Here is an 18,774-nt window from a genome sequence, read left to right as displayed (position 1 = left end):
CCTTTATCCAGCTTCTGCAACGATAGTGGTAGTCAAAACTATTTCGCCGTCTCCGGAATGCTACCCGGCGAAATATTTGGCCGTATGGCGTTCGGGCCGATGACAAACGAGAGTGCTCGGCGCGTCATCGACACTTCTGGCTGCCTCCGCCTGATTTCAACTGTCGCCCGCGTCGACGCACTCGTTGAGGACGCGCTACATATTGGATGTGCTTCACCAGCCCGATATTTATTCCGAGCATGCTCATTACTCGATTCCCTTTTGCAAAGAAGAAGCGCGCGTCCCACAGCCATGGATGAGGACCTAGCCGGACTTGAGGTATGCACGCCCGACCTCCCTTGCTTGATTGTGTTAATCGTTTACAGAGGGAATTCTGCCCACCTCTGGACACTGCACTCGTCATTTCTATCTATTCAGACTACAAGGGCGAACCCGACGGCGTTGAACAAGCACGTGCTGTCCTCGCGCATTTCAAAGAAGCTGCTGCCGTCGAGCAGCTCACCGACTTTGATCCTTCTGGATGCAGCACTCAAGCCGGCGAGCCCAGCTCGTCCCCCGAACAGGGCGACCAAAACTCTCGCGACCGCAAAACTTCGACCGAGACGGACGCCACGAGCTTGACAAATGGCGTCTCCTCGCTCGCTCTCTCAAGCTCGGGCGTTTCCACGCCCTCGGAGCCAGGCGCCAGCATGGCCTGGCTCCAAAACTTGGATATGTCGGCTAAAGAAGCCCAGCTTATTGAAACCTTTCCAACGTTGAGCGCTGCCACGGTTGCTTTTGTTTTCAAGAAAAACAAGGGCGATTTCGAAAAGTGTACCGACGAACTACTGAATCATGTTCTGTTTGAAGAGATGGACGGCCAGGATGGCGAAGAGAAAATCTTACGAAAGGGAATCGACACGTTCGCCGCCGCCGACGTGGCAGCTCCCCGCGGACGTAAAGCCAAGGCCAAGAGGAAGAACAAAAAGGCGAACTACATGAACCTGGATGAATATGCCAGGTCTAGCTCGGAGCCAGCGGCTCCATCGCCAAATAAGTGGAAGACCATCTCCGATGACGTCGACTTCATCGCGACCAAGGTCAACGTCTCGTACAAGACCGTCAAGTCTTCCTATCACAAGTGCGGTGGATCCGTCGCGGCAACCATCACCGCGCTCATGGAATCCGATTTCGAGACGAACAAGAAGTCACTGGAGGAAGAAAACGACATTACCGTCCAGAACGTTCTTGATCTTACCAACGAATTCCGGCTCGAACTCCAACAAGCCCACGCCCTCATCCGCCTCACTCACCCTTCCTCAGCCGCCGCCCACGAGCTCGCAAAAGCCCTCACGCGTCCCTCCAACGCCAGTTCCCCCACGAGCCCCGGCGGCGTCGGCAGCAGCAGCATCCAGATCGTCCCCCACTACGCCCCGCTCAACATCCCCGACCCGGACGAGGACGACGACCTCCTCCACGCCGCCGCCAGCCCCGTCTCGCCATCGTCCAGCCAGTCCGCCGCGGCGCTCGGCTTCGCGCGCCACACGGCCTTCACCAAGGCGTCCGAGTACCACCGCAAGGGCAAGTCGGACCCGCTGATGAAGGCGGCGGCGGGCTACTACGGGCAGCTCGGCCGCGACAGCCACCGCGCGTACCAGACGGCCGCGGCCGCCGAGGCCGACGCCCTCGTCGCGGCGCAGTCGTCGCCCGCCCAGCTCGACCTGCACGGCGTCAGCGTCAGTGATGCGAAGCGCATCGCCCGCCAGCGCGTCGCCGAGTGGTGGGCCGCCCTGGGCGAGGACCGCATCAGGGGCTACGCCGGCGCCAAGGGCAGGGCGACCGAGTATAGGATTGTTACGGGGGTGGGCAGGCATAGTGATGGCGGGAAGGCGAAGATTGGGCCCGCGGTGATGAAGATGCTCGTGGCTGAGGGGTGGAAGATTGAGGTGGGGAGTGGGTTTTTGACGGTGTCGGGGGTGAGGAAGGTGTGAGGGAGAAGGGGGGAGAAGAAGAGGAGGAGGAGGGTTGTGCCTTGTTGTACTGGATTGTTGGCATATTAGCGATGGAGTTGGCGGCAGCATATCGGATGATGTCGGGCTATTTTGGGAGGCTTTGGACGGGGATTTCAATGGAAGTACTCTTCAGCATTCGACACCCCTTTAGCACTGAGTTCAACTAATGTAAATGATGACCTGAGACTATTGGTCTGGCTTTGCTCCGCATGTCGGCAAAGCATCAGCTTGTGGTATCTATTCGCGAGGCATACTGACTACCTATACAAAGAAATTTGATGCTCTGGCCCCAGAAAGTATAGGTGCACAGAGTAATGGAGCCTTTTTAGGATGAAAGGAAAACCGAAGAAGGGGAGGAAAATAAGCGGGCTGTGAATCTAGAAATCCGTTCCGTAATGCCTGACACCATTACCGACCCATCGTCTTTATGTTCATCATCAATCATTTGTACAAGGAAAAAACAACGTCAACTTCCCACCGCATTTACATCTCATGCCGTACTCGCGGTCGTGTTAATAACACCCAGCCGCTCAAACGTCGGCTTCTGACCGGTAACCCGCTGCCACTCGACCAGCTGCGGGTTGCCATCGGTCCCGTTTTCGAAGGCGTACACGCGGCCCAGCTGGTTCGCGGCGATGGGAGAAAGCGGGAGCACGTCTTCCATGCCGTCGATCGAGTTGTCGGTGGCCCACGCGTCGCCGTACATGTACGCCATCTTGACGCCGCCGGCGGCCTTGGTCATCAGGATCTGCACGTTGAAGTCGTCCAGTCTGTACTGCGAGGTCGCCGCCATCTTTGCTCCGGTGTCCACGGAAACCTTGCTGCCGCTGACTGAAAAAAGGGGGGGTGGAAATGTCAGCACGATGCGGAATGGAATTCTCGCAGGTGGAAAGAAAGTACTCACTGGTAAGCTGGTTATTCGTCCAGTCAATATTCGATCCTCCATACAGCTCGACCAGACTATCATCCTGGACCAAATACAGCGCTACGACCGGATAACCCATGTCCCTCTTCTCAATCTTCGGGATCGGAGCGGCGGCCATGGCGGAGCCGTCGTCGGGTGCCACGTCGCCATTTTGCGCGTACAGCAGGCCGCTGCTGCCGCCGCTGGCAAACCATTGCACCCTCATGCTGGAGCTGTTGGACGACTGGAAGCCGACGAAGTCGGCAGAATTGCAGGTCGTGGTTTTGTTGCACATGGGCAGGTAGTGGACAAGCGACGAGTTGGCGTCAATGGAGAGGAAGTTGTCGTACTGGTTCAGCACGCTCCAGCCTGACGTGTTGTAGGCCTCGTAGAGCGTGAAGACGGAGCGGATTCGGTCGTTCTCGTCGGCCCAGATGACGCGGAAGTCGCTCAACTGGTTGCGATTAGTCTGTGGAGAAAAGGGAAGAGAAGAGGCAAGGATTTACGCACTTCTGTTTCATTTCTCCAGTAATTGCCGGCAGCGATGGGGGAGCCCATGCGGGGGGTCATGTCGGAATTGTTGTTTTGGGCAACGACCTCGCTGAGATACCACTCTTCGGTCGCATTGTTGAAGTCGGCCATCCATATTGATTTCGAGTTGTCCTGGTAGTAGACCTGCGAATGCACCACGCCGTCTGCGTCCGTGTAGTTGTTTGCTGCCAGCTGGGAGTATGAGGCCACGCCCTGCTTATACGGTGTTGTTGTCGATTCGGAGCTTGACGAGTTGTTCTTTTTTGAGACGCCGACGCCTACGCCCACGCCAACGGCTACGCCGATGATAATGACGAGAGCTACCACTAGTAGTATCCAGAAGGTCTTTTTGCGCATGCCGCATATTGTTGCTGATTTGTAGGGCGGTGGTGGAGCGACGGCTTCTTTCCAAGGAGTGTGGATTGCCTCAGGCGGATCACTGTTGATAACCTCAGGCAACGTTGTGCGGTCCCGCACGTCAACCTCTGGCAGCGTGCTGTACTCGGGCTTCGGTTGAGTCATTTTGGAATGAAGAGCTGACGGCCGGCGCTGCAAAGGAAACGCAGGCGGTGGGAGTACATGAGTGTTGTCTTGCTTTGGGGGCCCAGTGTCCACTCATCAACGTGTTGGTATATTAGGAAGCGCCAAGTTCCGGTAGGATGCGTGCGTTCGGATTTGCACGCTCAATTTGGGGTTGATTTACTACAAAGGATTCATCGGCACTGATCCCTGCCTGAAAAGAGCGGTGCGGTCGCATAATTGTGGACCGCGTCTTAGCCCCCACCACCATGCTGCGCCCACAAAAAGGGCAAGACTAAGGTCCAGAGACATTAATTCTTAGGGTTGGGCCAAATTGACGTCAGAGGCATGCGGCTTGGGGTCTTCGTGCGTGACTAGCAATCTGTTTGCCTTGCATCCGAGCGGTACCTATAAATACTCCCGAAGCCTGTGCTCCTTAGTGTGTTTGTGCCCGGATTTTCCCACTCCACCAACACTGATGTCTCCGTGATTTGTAAAGACGGAAGTCGTTTGCCTCTCTCCCGGCCGCTACGGTACACGAGAAACGGATACTAGTCCCTTTCGCTTGTTTGCGCAGCACAGCTACTAATTAATTCGAGGTCGGGTGCGTCTTCGCGCGTGGTCGCTGAATCGTGATACTCTTGTCGCCACATCATGATGCGAGGTATGGAAGTCGGGAAGCATGAATTCTACGGCGCGAATGCCGTCGTGTGAAGCTGGTGCTTTAGGCGCGGTGATGCAGGGTGCAACCCCTTGACATTTCTGGTGAGGTGACTTCCGTCAACGACGTAGAATGTGGCTGGGCGCTCTTTCCTTTCCATTCTGCTTTATAGCGACCACAGCCATCTCGTTATCTTTCTTTCTCCCCAACTCATCATCCAGAAGCGTATCTCAGCTCAAAAAAATCTATCATCATGCACGCTTTCGGACTCAAAGATCAATTTTGCCAGCTTTTGACCAGCGCATTGCTCGTTGGCCTATGCAGAGGACGTAAGTTAGCATGAAGGCTCTGTATGCCGGTTTCCGTGCTAATAAGACCTTATACGTAGTGCCCTCTCATATCCCTCCCGACATACCAACGTATGTGGCCACTTTCATCGATGGCTCGTCCACTCAGGTGCCGGTTCCGGAAACACTAACAAGCATTCTCCGGTGCAATGAGGAGTATTGGTCGTACTCGGAGTCAAAAAAAGCCTGGAGCAGGGAACATTCGGCTACCTGGATACCAACAAGCTCAACCACGACCGTGACATTGTACTCCACATCTACCAGTACCATCGAAGCTGCACCCACTATCACACTCTGTGATGGTGTGAGGCGCGCCGGGAACGATTTGATATCGACAATCACATGGACCAACTCCGTGTTCGTGTCCACGCGAACTTTCGAGTCTCTTTCTCACCCGGAATTCCCAAACCCGAAGCCTGGCTGCACTGCGGAAACCGGTCTGTGTTCGGAGGCATCTTCATATGTGCACAGTCACGCAAGCGACTTCCTGGAGGACTGGAACCTGCCCTGTGATTCCAATACGGCTCAGACGTGCACGGCCTGCGTCATCACTGCTAGACAGGTGAAGCTTTACCACTGGCCGCTTCCAACCACCATTGACTGCAGTCCAACGCCTGCATCACCGCTCACATTCCCCAGGACCGACGACGACGGTGCCTCTCCACCACAGCCAACTGGCAGTACGAGTGATGGCATCGTGACGTCTGATGGAATAACCTTCACCTCGCCGCTTCTGTACCTCTCTTTTTACGACATCAACGCCACTGACATTGGGAACGCAATCACTTGCGGTGGACCCTTGCCTACCGGAGCGCAAGCGATAGTGCATTTTCATCCTTCGGAAGTGAGTAGCGTCCGCTACGGCACGCAGCAGGGGATGTACTCCTTCAACGCCAATGATCTTGCACACACGACGGCGTCCGGCAGCAATACCTCCATTCCTCTCGTCTCCTCAGCTGCGTATTACGGCCAGTACCGCTGCAACTTCGGCGGTAGCCTGTGCCCACTCGTTCGCGACGACTATCGGCCCACAATTGCCATACCAACCGACGACCCTCAATTGAAGACGATGGATGAGGCATGGGCGAATTGCAATGCGTTTGATGCCGGATATGGTCTACAGGTAGTCGCCGTGGAAGAGATTGGAAAAGGAGAGGTGGGATTGCCAACAGCCACAGAAAGGACGGACATAAAGACGCCGCGAGCAGCGTTGGCAGGAAGGATAACTTTTGTTCCGTGAACTGGGAACGAGACGGGAAACGAATGGAGGTGAGGCTCCTCGCTCTGTCGTGCTTGCCGTGACTTTTCAGCCTCCGGTCGTGGTGGAAGATAAAAAGATTGCGAGGGAGAGAGGTTCGCTTATCATCCCGATTGTTTCAGCCTCTGAGAGAACTTTCCAATGCAAACGCTTTCTTTACATTGACTTGTGGAACCGTATCAGCGTCGAGTCGGTAGATTGCAACTCTCAAAGTAATTGGTCATGTTGAACAAGCTTCGCTTAAGAGAAGAAACCCTGCAGCACAGGCCGCAGCGCAAAAGACATGATTTCCATTCAGCCTGTCTGCTTCTTCACAGAGTATTTGGCCCCCACTCAATAGTCAACTCCACAATTACCCCGCCCGGCTATCTCGATAGTAATCTAAATGGCAAAAAGCTTTGTTAGCTGACGTGATCCCCTGTCAAAGTTCTCCACAGCTGGCCTGAATATGTGTCAATTGACCTTGTATTTCCACGCGTCCTTCGAATTCTGCACGAACGCCCCCAATATCTGCCACGCTACTGTAGATCATTGCAGATAAGCGTGGGTCCCTTTTCTTGCCAGTGAGCTATATAACACCCTCCCAGCACCTTGCAACAACCTAGAACTAATCCTTGAGCACTCCCCTTCTAATTTTTTACCCTTTATTTACGTGTCAACGGCCTGAACACTATCTCATTCAAGAGATTCGGACTCCTAGGAAAAATGACGGAGCTTACAATTGAAGACCAGCAATTTGCAGGGTTTAAGGACAGTGTCGTCCTGATTACGGGTCAGTTTTGCTTCTGAGCATGAAGTGAGCATCACGATTCCTGATATATGCAAATAGGTGGCAGCTCTGGTATCGGCCTCGCCACGGCCCAGCTTGCAGAAAAGCACGGCGCCAAAGTGGTCGTTGGAGACATCAACCCACTTCCTACCGACGCCGGCAAGGATATCCTCTACGTACCGCTCGACGTGACATCCTGGGACTCGCAATCCAACTTTTTCAAGAAATCGTACGAGAAGCACGGCCGTATCGATCACGTCTTTGCCAATGCTGGTAAGAACGCTCGCGGAATTTTCCGGCAGAACCGGGCCAGACGACTGACATCTCCGTAGGCCAGGCGCCGAAGTTCAACTTCCTCGACGAGGTCCTGAACGAGAGCGGCGAGCTCCAGGAGCCGAACTATGACAGCTTCGCCATCAACCAGCGCGGAATCATGAACACGACGATTCTGGCGCTGCACTACATGAAGAAGCAGCCGTCCGGCGGCAGCATCGTCGTAGCATCGTCCATTGCAGGCATCATCGGCTTTCCCGAACTCGACTACAGTACGTATAAACTTTTCCCAGCCCCCACCCAATACCCACGTCCCCTCCCCCCCACCTTCCCGAAAGGGAAAATGCCCCTCCAAAAATTTAGCCCTCCTCTAACCACATCCCCCCCTCACACAGGCGTCGCCAAACACGCCCTCTTCGGCTTCGCGCGCGCCGTCGCCCACAACCTCCGCGCCATCCCAGCTCACCGCAACCCCGCGATCCGGATCAACACGCTGGCGCCGTCGTGGACAGTCACCAACATGGTCCCCGCGGCGCTGGCGCAGCTGGGCGCCAACATGCAGGAACCGGACGTCGTGGCGCGCGCCGCGGGCTTGCTGCTCGTCGACAGCGCCCGCCACAACCAGGTCGTGCTCGTGCACGGCGGGCGCAGCTGGGAGCTCAGCGGAGCGTTCGACCGCGCGGTGGAGGATAGCGTGCCGTTGATCAAGCCCGAGGTGTTGGGCGTGTTTGGGGAGATGCGGGATTGGGCGACGTATGATAAGAAGGAGGAGAAGTAGGTAGAGTTTGAGGGCATTAATGGAGGGGAAAGCGTCGCGGAAAGAGTGAAATATTCTTTTTGGTAGTTCTTTTGTTCTGCGGAAGGAGCGTTTGGAACGGCGTGAAGAATGGTATACAGCTGTCAGTCAGATTCAAACTTAATAAGATTTTTGTGAGCATCACTCCCTCGGTCTTCTGTATGGTTGAATGGCCATACGTGGAAAAGTGCGGGCTAATATAAAATGCATGCGTGTAGGCAGCTGACTTTTAACGTCCTTGTGCATTGCATGGCGAGGTTTGAGTCCCAATAAGCTGGCTAAGCTTTATATATTAGTTCCTTTTAAGAAGTTAAAATGGGCCAATCCTTCGACAGCGCAAATTTCTCCAGTCTTCATTGGTAGGTAGCCATGAGCATGCTTGATAAAATAAAGCTGAATATAACCTTTTGAAGTGCCAACAGACACATGAGAAACAGCTGAAGTATCAAGATGCCTACGGGATATCTGTCTCAAAAACTAATTAAACACACTCCTAAACCAGGCGCCCGCCACCATTGATTAGGCGCCGACTGTTGATGCATATGCATACTACTCGTACAAGTAACTCCATAACGCTAAAATGCTTCAAGGCTCACTCAACTGTGGTATCAACCCATCTAGCAAACGAAAACCCATCCGCCTTGCTCCACGCCCACTCACCCAAGCTCCCATTAGCCACGAGACCATACACCCGCCCCGCCTGATTCGCCGCCAACGACGACCCGGCGGCAATCATCTCCAATCCAGTGCCGCCACTGCTACTCGTCTCAACTGTATTTCGCGCCCACTCCGCATCCGCATCCCCGTCCCACGCCGCCACCTCAACACCACCGCCCCCAGCCGTACTCACAACGCGCGCGGCAAAGCTCTCCGTATCATTGTACCCCACCTCAAACGCCGCCAGCCTCGGCGCACCCGCATCCACCTCAACCGGCAGCACGCCCGCGCCGAGCTCCGCATCGCTCAACCAATCACTCCCATCCCACAGCAAGCGCGTCGCATTCCCGCTCTCCCCGCCCGCAACATACAAGCTCACATACTTGGTCGCACTCTCCGACCACACGCCACCGACCACGATATCGCTACCATTCACCACCGCGCCGCCCGTCGCGCTCTCCGCTATCGCCGTCTTCTTCCACCCCTGATTCCGCAGCACGACCTGCACCGCATCACTGCTGTCCTGGAACAGCACGAGGTTCGTGTTCGCGCAGTCCGCGCACGCGCGGCCGTACGACGCGATGCTTGAGTTCGTCCCCGCGACGAAGTTTTCGTCCGTGATGCTGCTGGTCGAGTAGGGGCCGAACGGCTCGTTACTCGATATAACGCCGACGACGGTGTTGTCCGGCGCGAGCCAGTAGACACGGAAGTCGCGGCGCGAGGATGACCACCAGTAGATGGAGGCGGACAGCGGCGTGTTGTTGCGGATGTTGGAGGCCTCGGTGCTGACGGCGAAGGTGCGCCAGGTTGTCGGTGCGGATGAGTTCCAGGCGGAGCCGTAGATGTGCTTGTTGGTGAGCTGGTAGTAGACGTGGTGGTTTTCGGTGCCGTCGGCGTCGGTGTAGTTGATGGAGGCGAGGCGGGTGGTGGGGAGGAGGGAGTGGGAGGATGAGGATGGTGATGAGGATGAGGACGAATCGTCGTCGCCGGATGACGACGAGGATTTCGAGTCGCCAGATGTACTATCGTTCGTGTTGTTGGACTTCTTCGTGGCCATGGCTCCTCCCACTCCGCCTCCGACTGCGGCTGCTATGATGATGACGAGGAGTACGACGGCTAATACTATCCAGAACGTCTTTCTCCGAAGACCGCAGATCGTCCGCTCTGTGGAGGTGCCTGCGATTTCTTTCTGGTCCCGTATAGATGGAGGTACGACCTCTGGTGATGATGTGTCGATGTGTTCCGGGAAGCTTTCCGGAGTCACCTCAGGATAGCTATGTTGATAAACTTCTGGTAGATTGCTTCCGTCCGAAACAACGTGCTTGTGAGAATCCAACTTGGCGGTATCTACTTGTGGAGCATCGTGACCACTCTCCTGCTGCCCTCTAGACATCTTGTAGGTATTCTTCGGTTCGGCGAGATCGATTGTATGGCTGTGTATTTTTTTTTTTAAAAAAAAACAGAAGTGTTTGTTTAGCACTTCAGTGACTTTGTATGCTCAAGTAACACCTATTCGGCGGAGGCTGGCGATAGGTTTCGGCACCTGCTCCGAAGGGAGGCACGGTAGTAGCAGCAGGAGCAACATCAGTCGCGACAGAAGTGCAGGGAGACCTTTAGACATTTATCAGCACCCGTGCCGAAATCCCAGGTAGCCCCACAGCCGCCAGCCAAGAAGGGGGCCAATGCCTTTATCGCAGCAGGCTGAACTCCTCCCGCAAGCTGAACCCATCAAGAAGCGAGAAATTAGCCATTAGATGGTGGCTGTGGCTTGGCTGCAACCCGCCCCCAAAGCCTTCCCCCTCTTCATGGTTCGCTCCATGGCTCTGCTTTGCCGATTGGCTGATCTTTTCCCAACATTGGACACGATGGGGCACCACTTTCGGTTCTGACTGCGTATCCATGCGCCTTTCCGGTGGTGGGGGCCAAATTCCAATATATTTGTGTGACTGGGCCCCCGACCTTTTGCCAAGTCGGCATTGTGCCTATCGCGGAAGACGGCCGATGCTTTGAATTCTCAGAATGGAACGCGATACAGCTGGGGCGAAGTAGAGCCTGATACTAATTATCAGTGCTGCTCTCTGGAGGTTTCTTTTTTAAATTTCTTGGACAACACGTACCCCAAGGAAGGATCATGCTGCTCTATATCGAGGACGCCGTGTCGCCTAAATACGAGGTCGGCTACGCGCATCACGGATCTACTTCATAGCCAGCCTTGTAATCTCACAGGATGTCAATACATATGAAAAGCCTAGGGTCTAGTTACCTACCTGTTAGCACTTGATACCTCATAGAAACCACACCTAGACAACCAATTCATGGACAGACGTGCCAGTCACAGATCCCTTCGCAATAAAAACTACTACTTCTGTTCTGTATAATCATGATTGGGAGAATGTCCTCTTGCGCCCAACCACAGTAATGAGAAAAGCGAAAGAGTTCCCCGTGATACCAGCTTCTCCTTCCCCCCACCCTCGGCATATTAGTTGACCGTGCAATTTAAACGCGCAGAGAGAACCGTCTGCTCTACATGAAGGAGTAAGCACGGGGACAATTGTTCAAAAAGGAAAGGACAGAAATGTGTGAAACTCCAGTCGCCCGTGAGCCAGCCAACCAGTAGGAAAAAGGGACAACAGCGGATGGGATAAGATAATCTGATCATGGATATGAGTCGCCGAAAGGGGTTGTCGAAGAGAGAACATCTACGCCCTGATGAGAAATGCCCCCTCGTCGCAAAAGCAAATGCCCATAGATCCCCCATAAGTACCCATATTACGAGAATGAAGAACTGTCTGTTTTGTGATGCCCGCGCCACCCTAAGCAAGCAAGCAAGCAAACCCCATTGCCCTCCCTACCATTTCTAACCATTACAATGCCAGAGAGAAGAACGACTCGACTCAAGAAAGGTGGAAAGCACCCTGTCCTTCTTTGATAGCAACGAAAAGCTTCTCCTTGAGGATGTCAAGGCTGCTGTAGTCGGGCATCTTGAGATAGTTGACGCAAGTCATGACGCTGGGGAGATAGTCATCCGACGTGTAAGGAGGCTCGCTTGGCTTGCACACCACCGTGAACATCGGCGTAAGAGCCTTGAAACCTATTCGACTTGTTAGCACATGTATTCGACCATGGGGACAGAGTTACTTACCACCAATGGGAAGCTTGGGACTGCCCGTGACGAACTGCAGGAAGTCACGACGCTGAGACGCGTCGAGCTCGCTCATGACTTGCAGCAGGTTGCGAACGCTCTTGCTGTCAAGGTTGTAGCCATGGTCGGCCTTGATCGAGTCCATGAGCGTTTCCAAGGTCCAATCTTCCTCAGTGCGACCAAAGAGCATGACGAGTTCATCTGAGGTAAACGCGCGCAATGCAGAGTAGGGGAAGACCTGCGAAAATCCGGTGCGGAATGCGTCCACCTGCTTCTGTACACCGCTTCCCAATGTAATGTCCAACACCTTGTCAACGTACGAACCGACGTTCTCAATGGTTACCGACGTGTTTGCCCCGTCTTCGACGAGCTCGATGTTAGGATAGCCTGGGAGAGTGAAGTCGAGACCCAAGTCCTCCACATGGGCGCCATCGACCTCAATTGCCTCAATCGCAGACACCTTTTCAGCCGGTGGCATGTTGGGGTCCTCGTCGATCTTCTTTTTCTCCTTGGCAAACTTCTTCAGCAAGACAAGCGCCCTGGCAAGGTCGGAATCAACAGTCTTGACGGCGCCCAGAGACGGCTTGACGGCCGTGTTGTCTCCAATGCGGAAGAAAGTGGGATTAAAGGACACGTCGATAATGCGCGAGTCGAGCATGGAGCGAGCAACGAACTTGCCGAGAATCTTGAAGAGATGGAGCACCTTCTTACCATCCTCTGTCTCTGCCTGCTCAGCGCTCATGGGAGCAGGGAAGAGTCCACGCTTGCCAAAGGCGAACTCGTCTTTCTCGTTTGACTCGTTCTCCCGCCAGAGCTTGAGCTTCTTCTTGGAAAATTCCTTGGAAACCGTCGAATAGAATTCCAGCGTCGGTCCAAGACCAGTTCCAACCTCCTCGAAGTACTCAACCTCGAGAACACTCGGTGAGGAGCCGTAGAGTTCCATGACCTTGACGGCCGACTCGAGAATCTTGTTACGCGAAATGCGCACCTTCTGGCGCTGCACCCTTCCCAAGAATGGCCTCTCGTCGCGGTGGCGGTCGTGACGGGAGTCAGTGGAAGACTGCGCGTTCTGCCACCTCGCCATGGACCTAGAATAGCCAAATGATGTTGACTGAAGGAACAGATGGCGCGTCTCGAATGGGAACAAGAAGGGGTGAAGCCTGGCCAAATCCTCACTCCAGTTGGGAAGGCAGTTGCTGGCCACGATGAGCGGCTCCTCAAGCTGCCGATTAAGCTTCGCAGTGAGCTTGGTGTTCACGAACTGAGACAATGGCTCGGCGTTGACCTTGATGGTATCCTTCTTCTCAGAAAGAACGTCATCAAGGTTGGCATTCAGCTCATGAAGAATGCTGAGCAGGCGCAAGATGGACGATGTCGTTGGGTTCTTGTTCAAGGACTGAGGGATACCGTTCACGTCGGACGCCGACTCCGGAGGAGGGGTCAGTGAGCTGGACTCCGCAGGAGGCGGTCCTGTCGCCTTCTTGAACTTGATCGTGTGCGTCGGAGACCAGATGTTCCGAGAGGCGTCGGCTCCATCAGCCTGGCTCATGTGGACAGCACGGTAGATGGTAGTCTCGTTGGAGATGGGTTGGTCATTGACGCTGAACTCGATGTGCCAGTCTTGGGGAACAGCCTGGATGGCAGCAGCGTAAGACATGGGTCTGGCAGAAGCCGGGTTTCCGCCAAGCAGATTGCGTTGATAGGCAAGGCTGGCAAGCTGCTCGGTAGCCATCCTCTCAGCAAGAGAACGATCAGCCTGAGCCGCGCGTGCTGAAGATGGCGTAGATCCACCCAACGGCGTTGCAACCCTGGTTCCATCTTCCTTGTGTGCCGTAGCTCTGCCGTTCGAAGCGACTTCTACGCTGACTGCGGACGGATCAGGAAGATCCTCATCCATCTCGTCCTCAAGGTCGTCCACGATCGCATCCAATCCATCGCCGTCTCCCAAGTCATCTTCGTCAGACAATTGGGCCTCGTCAGCGCACTCGAGAGGGTCTCTAATATCATCAAGTGAGGATGGAGCAGGCGGCGGTGGTGGAGGCGGCGGGTTCGCCTCGCCCTGGCGCTTCCGGCTAGAACGTCTAGGGGCAGAACCGGGCTGCTTAGCCGGCGGCGTGCTAGCTTCGGGATTTGCGCTTGAGCCTGCTGCCGCCTTCGACCTCGTTGTCCTCTTTGATGAAGATGCGCGGTTCGTGCCATCTGCTGGGGCCGGCAAAGGTGGTGTTGATGGGGCATCTCGGCCTCCAAGACCAGCGCTGCGACCCGCAATAGCCGCGGCGTATGCGGCGATTGCACCAGAAACTCCATCACGGGCCCTGCCAGAGGGTCTGGGTCTCTCGGCAAGGGCGATTCGAGGCCGGAGATAATCGTCCAGGGCCTTGAAGGTGGCAATGGCGTGGATGGAGACCATGATGTTCCTGTAAGCTCGAGGAATACCAGAATCGTCATCGGCAACCAGTTTCAACCTGAGCTGCTTTGCGAGCATAGAAGCAGCGGAACTGCGATTGCTGTCAAAGGTATTCTGATGAACCGTGATGACCTCGAAGTGCTCCGCGCGGCTAAGCAAGTCCTGGAGCTTGCTCACCAAGATGCTGAAAGGGGTGATCGGAGAGGCAGTGCTTGCAGTCTTTTGCTTGCTCTGGTTGGTAGTACCCATGAAAGCTTCCAGAAACGCAGTTCTCGCCTCCAGCTTACTGGATACGTTCGAGTCGGCGAAGAGTTCGAGGAGCACATCGCCAATTCCAGACGTCAGGAGCTCATAGCTCGTGATGCTCTCGAGGGCATCTCCATCAAAGTACTCGGCCAGACGGACGAAAAGGTCCTCGCCTCTGTCGCAGGCAGTGCTGGAGTAGCAGGTTTTGATCTCCTGAGCCAAAGACTTGAGATCTTCCAGGATTGTCAAAGCCTTTTCACGCATTTCCTTGCCCTGATCAGTCTCATGGACCTCCATGAACTTCTTGGCGCGGAGAGTTATGATGTCGTCAATGTTAGGCATAGGCGCCCGGTCATAACGTCCGCCGGATGAGGAAGACGAATTGGAGTCATCATCATCGTCCTCGTCGTCATGGTGGTCATCATGTTCGTTTTCCTCGTCATCGTCCGAATGCATGTCATCCTCCGGGCCATCGTCCATTTCACGGTCGAGATCCTCATCGCCAGCTTCACTGCTGGCTTTGCTAGAAGAACCATACGGCTCGGCCTCCAAAGCAGGCTTGTTAGGCTTCTGCTTTTCCAGGTCCTTCGTAGGCCGATCGGCCAGACGAGAAATTTCCGAAATCACACCCTCGCGGTAGAACTGATAACGGTAGATAGACTCGAGGCGCTTCAAAAGAAGTTCCGCAGCCTGCAGTGCAAATGTGACCAATGACGGGTGGTCTTGCTGCGAAAGGATGGATGCCAGATAAGATGCATAAGGGACGGCCCGAAGAGCCTCCTTCAGAATATCCTCATCCAAATTGGACAGCATTTTCAGCTGGGCAGTCAAGACCTTTTGGCGAACACTGAGATTGACCGTGCTGGAGTAAGCATCCGTCAAGGTGGGTAAGAGAATGATGGCAAAGCGCCTGACTTCCTCTTTGCAGCCATCCAGAAGTTCCAGCCTCTTGTCATTCGGAGACTTCCTCGACCTGGTTGACATCGGAAGGTACTCGTCCGTGGGATATCCAGCGTCGAAAATGTCGTCAAGATAGGTAAGGCCATCCTTCTGGACATTTGGTAAAAGCTCGCAAATCACGTTGAGAGTCTCAAAGACTTGCTCACGAGGGCGGTGGATCAAGGCCTGCATGATGACAACGCTGTCGATCTTGGTTGCGATGTCCTCAGTACCATCGGGTGGAGACACACCGGTGAGAATCTGGTAGAGAGTATCGACGACCTTCATCTTGAAGAGCTCCACGGAAAGGCGAGGCGAGGCGCGTGCCGTGATCGATAAAACGCGGAGGAAAAGAGTGTGGATGTTCTGCCCAATAAGATTCGTGGTGCCTGGCAATAGCAAACGGAGGATTGCCTGGAGCAATTCAGGGCTAACCAACTCTTCTAGCTTGCCGTCTTGGTACTTGAAGCTTTCTACAATCCGGGAAACGCAGTAGCAGCCTTGCTCTACCACACGCTGGTCACTGCTGTTGAGCACGTTAAGGAGAATCGGCATGACATCGCGGACCGTGGGGAAGCAATCCTCTGGGATGTTACGGCAGCAATTAGCAGCCGTAGTCACCGCCGTTCGCTGCGTGCTAGTGGGGAAGAAGTCGAGATACGTCAGGCAGGCGTTTAAGCCTCCCTCTCGAACGATCGACGCGGGGAATTCGACGGAAATCTTCTCGAGCGTCTGGACATCGTTAGCAAGATACTGGGGGATCTGCAGGAGGACTTACGCTGAGAGCTTGTTCAGCCAAGTCGATGAAGTGGATTTCAAGCAGCTTCTGGCACAGGATCGGGACCGCGCCGCCGTAGACGACGTTGGCGGTGGCAGCTGGAAGAGCTTCCATGAGGTTGGCTATGCAACGGCACGCGAGGAGCATGATTTCCGGGTTCTCTTCACCGAAATCGTTGGGTTGCATGAGCGAAACAAGCTCTTTGACATACTGATCAGGTGGGAAGTGACCCGCGAGGTTATCTTCAGTCGACACAAGCAAGATCTCGGAGAGCTCCTGCAGGGCGATCAACTGCACCGACGGGTCGTCTTTCTGTCTTAAGTTTTCCAAGATGTTGCGCAGGCGTGAGGACATGCCTGACATCATGCCACTCAGTGCTCGCAGCGTATTCGACAGGCCAGAAGGTCCTCCAGGACGGCCGAGGAAACCACCTCCAAACGGATCATCGTCGTCATCATCCTCGTCGTACCGCGGAGGCATTCCGCCCTCTCCAGTGCTGTCGTCGCTCATGCCATGCCGACCTCTGTCTGCGCCCTCATCTTGTCCGTCCTCGATGTCATCGTCATCCCTCATTGTAACATCCTCGTCAGGCTTCGCTGATTGTTTCTTCGAGCGGCGGGTGGAAGGTGAGGTGGGAGCGAGCGGGTCTGTGAAGGGATTTAGCATTGGAAGATCTGGAGCGTGGTGCGCTGACGTAGCGTGGTGGTGCGCACCTTGAGGGTTTTTGCGGCTGGTCTTGCGCCTCGATGACGACTGGGCTGCTGCGGGGTTCGACTTTTCCTCTGAGGGTCCCGACGATGGTCTGGACACGTCAGCGCGATGCATTGATGGGCTTTCGGGACCAGAACTGTACCCCGCGCTGGACATGGCCGTATCTGCTCGGCTGCCCTTCCTCGGGCGAGAGGTGGCGGACGGGGCGGGTGCGGGGGGTTCCGCAGCGTCAACCTTGACCCGCTTGCTAGTGCGCCTCGAAGCTGAAGCGCGTGCGGGCTCAGGCTCCTGGAGCTTTTGCTGCTCCGGACTCGTCTCGCGAGCGGCGGCTTTCCGTTTCCGTGTCGAGGGCGGCGCCCGGGCCGGTGTGGTGTTGGTGTTGGGCTGGGCGGGCGACTGACTGGAGGAACCTGCTGCTGAGAGCCTCGCAGAAGAGCGAGTGACTCTGGAAGACATGAGAACTTGACTTGTGCTGGCGGTGGTGCGGTGGACGATCCTGACTGTGGTGCGGCGTAGAGGGCGTCGCAGCGTCGTGGATCAAGGAAGGCGGGAGAGTGGAGCCCGTTTGCGTTGGTCACGACCGTGGCCGCTTCGCAGAGCAGGGCAAAGAAAGGTTGGCGGGGCTGTACCTGGAAGAGAAAGGCGTCGACGTCGAAGATGCGTGCAGCTGTCCAGGTGGTGAATGTGCTGGTGAATGACACTCCCGGTCCATGCCACAAATCTACGACCTGGCGGCCATAGGCGGGGCGTGCAGGCGGTGGTCAAAAGCGGAGGCGGTGTGATGCGAGCTGCGTACGAGCCGTTCGGAAGGACCAGATGCCGCCAGGATGGAAAAGGAGGATGGGGGAGGCGTGCGGTGGGTGTAGTTGAGATAGACGTAGATGGGGTTCGCTTTCGGCGATTAACGCACTGGCGACGGAGCCAGTGCTCGCGCTTAATCAGAGCTGTGTCGCAACGGCCCAGCCCATTTCGACCCGCGCGCCCTACCCACCCAGCGTCCGCTTGCCACTCCACGCCTATCGCCGCCGTCCGGCGGAGCTTAGACCACGGCGAGCACGCGAGCAAGCAGGAATTGGCCGCGCCGTCGCGCTCGGCGGCCCGTTCGCTCTGTCTCAGAAGCAGTGCTGAAGCAGCAAATTCCGCCGCGCATGGCTCAAAATCGGCAGGACTTATGGCGCAATGCCACCCAGGGACCGATTGCCCTGCTGGGCCAACCCACGCATGACGTGGATCCGCCCGTAATAGCCGGAGCATGGTCGCAGCCTGAAGCATCTAGCTACGCTCGGCCGTGGGGTCACGATGGCACCAGCGATATCGGGAAATGGAATTCGCCTATGGAACGGCGCCGCCGCCCTTTGAGCGCCTAGGTGCTTTCACGCTTTATAATGCGGCTGCCTGCGACGACTGCCAGCTTATAAACAGTCCGGCCCGCCGCTTGCAGTCAGGGTCTTCGTTGCTTTTTTCGCCTTTTGAGCGCGCATGCTAAGCCGCATATTGCGTAGCCCGAGCTGCACCGCCGTGACCCCTCATCGTTAGTTAGCCTCAATCGTTTTCCGACCCCGCTAGCCTGCTCGACCGTACCGCGAAACCGTTCCTGGCCCTTGTCCGTCAACAGACTGTTCCCTCGAGCCGGCGCCAGCCCGCCTACTTGAACCGCTCGTCCGCCCAGCCTTATCTTACACCTGCGCGCTTTCGCTGCCTGCTGTCGCGCCAGCCTTCCACACCGACGTCCCTCTCCGGCCGATCCGCCTCCGCCGCTTTGCGCACAGCCGAGGACGTCATCCACTCGACTCATACCGTCGCCGACCGCCATCGCGCACCTCTACCAAACAACCGCCTTTCCCC

The 18,774-nt window shown here is 55.7% G+C and overlaps 5 protein-coding genes across 5 annotated transcripts; 2 read left to right on the top strand and 3 right to left on the bottom strand.

Annotated features, from left to right (window-relative positions):
- Window positions 1-291: 291 nt before the first annotated feature.
- LTHEOB_11735 (Smr domain-containing protein) lies at window positions 292-1,970 on the top strand (the record flags this gene model as incomplete). The annotated part of the gene is made up of 2 exons (XM_035508524.1): window positions 292-318; window positions 366-1,970. The coding sequence occupies 2 exons, from the start codon at window positions 292-294 to the stop codon at window positions 1,968-1,970; spliced, it is 1,632 nt and encodes a 543-aa protein (XP_035365727.1).
- A 511-nt stretch (window positions 1,971-2,481) lies between these two features.
- Window positions 2,482-3,948, bottom strand: LTHEOB_11734 (Fungal fucose-specific lectin; the record flags this gene model as incomplete). Its single annotated transcript, XM_035508523.1, has 3 exons — window positions 2,482-2,822; window positions 2,896-3,349; window positions 3,406-3,948. The coding sequence occupies 3 exons, from the start codon at window positions 3,946-3,948 to the stop codon at window positions 2,482-2,484; spliced, it is 1,338 nt and encodes a 445-aa protein (XP_035365726.1).
- Window positions 3,949-6,916: 2,968 nt separating this feature from the next.
- LTHEOB_11733 (Short-chain dehydrogenase/reductase SDR) lies at window positions 6,917-8,031 on the top strand (the record flags this gene model as incomplete). Its single annotated transcript, XM_035508522.1, has 4 exons — window positions 6,917-6,983; window positions 7,041-7,253; window positions 7,313-7,525; window positions 7,649-8,031. 4 exons carry the CDS (start codon window positions 6,917-6,919, stop codon window positions 8,029-8,031), a joined length of 876 nt encoding a protein of 291 aa, XP_035365725.1.
- A 610-nt stretch (window positions 8,032-8,641) lies between these two features.
- LTHEOB_11732 (Fungal fucose-specific lectin) lies at window positions 8,642-10,099 on the bottom strand (the record flags this gene model as incomplete). Its single annotated transcript, XM_035508521.1, has 1 exon — window positions 8,642-10,099. One exon carries the CDS (start codon window positions 10,097-10,099, stop codon window positions 8,642-8,644), a length of 1,458 nt encoding a protein of 485 aa, XP_035365724.1.
- Window positions 10,100-11,600: 1,501 nt separating this feature from the next.
- On the bottom strand, window positions 11,601-17,385 carry LTHEOB_11731 (HECT domain-containing protein; the record flags this gene model as incomplete). The annotated part of the gene is made up of 5 exons (XM_035508520.1): window positions 11,601-11,797; window positions 11,849-16,172; window positions 16,219-16,865; window positions 16,932-17,020; window positions 17,072-17,385. 5 exons carry the CDS (start codon window positions 17,383-17,385, stop codon window positions 11,601-11,603), a joined length of 5,571 nt encoding a protein of 1,856 aa, XP_035365723.1.
- Window positions 17,386-18,774: the final 1,389 nt, after the last annotated feature.

Source organism: Lasiodiplodia theobromae (genome assembly GCF_012971845.1).
Source record: "Lasiodiplodia theobromae strain AM2As chromosome Unknown scaffold_52, whole genome shotgun sequence".
NCBI lineage: Eukaryota > Fungi > Ascomycota > Dothideomycetes > Botryosphaeriales > Botryosphaeriaceae > Lasiodiplodia > Lasiodiplodia theobromae.
The sequence above is the reverse complement of the archived record's forward strand: the minus strand, read 5'-3'. Positions and strand labels throughout refer to the sequence as shown.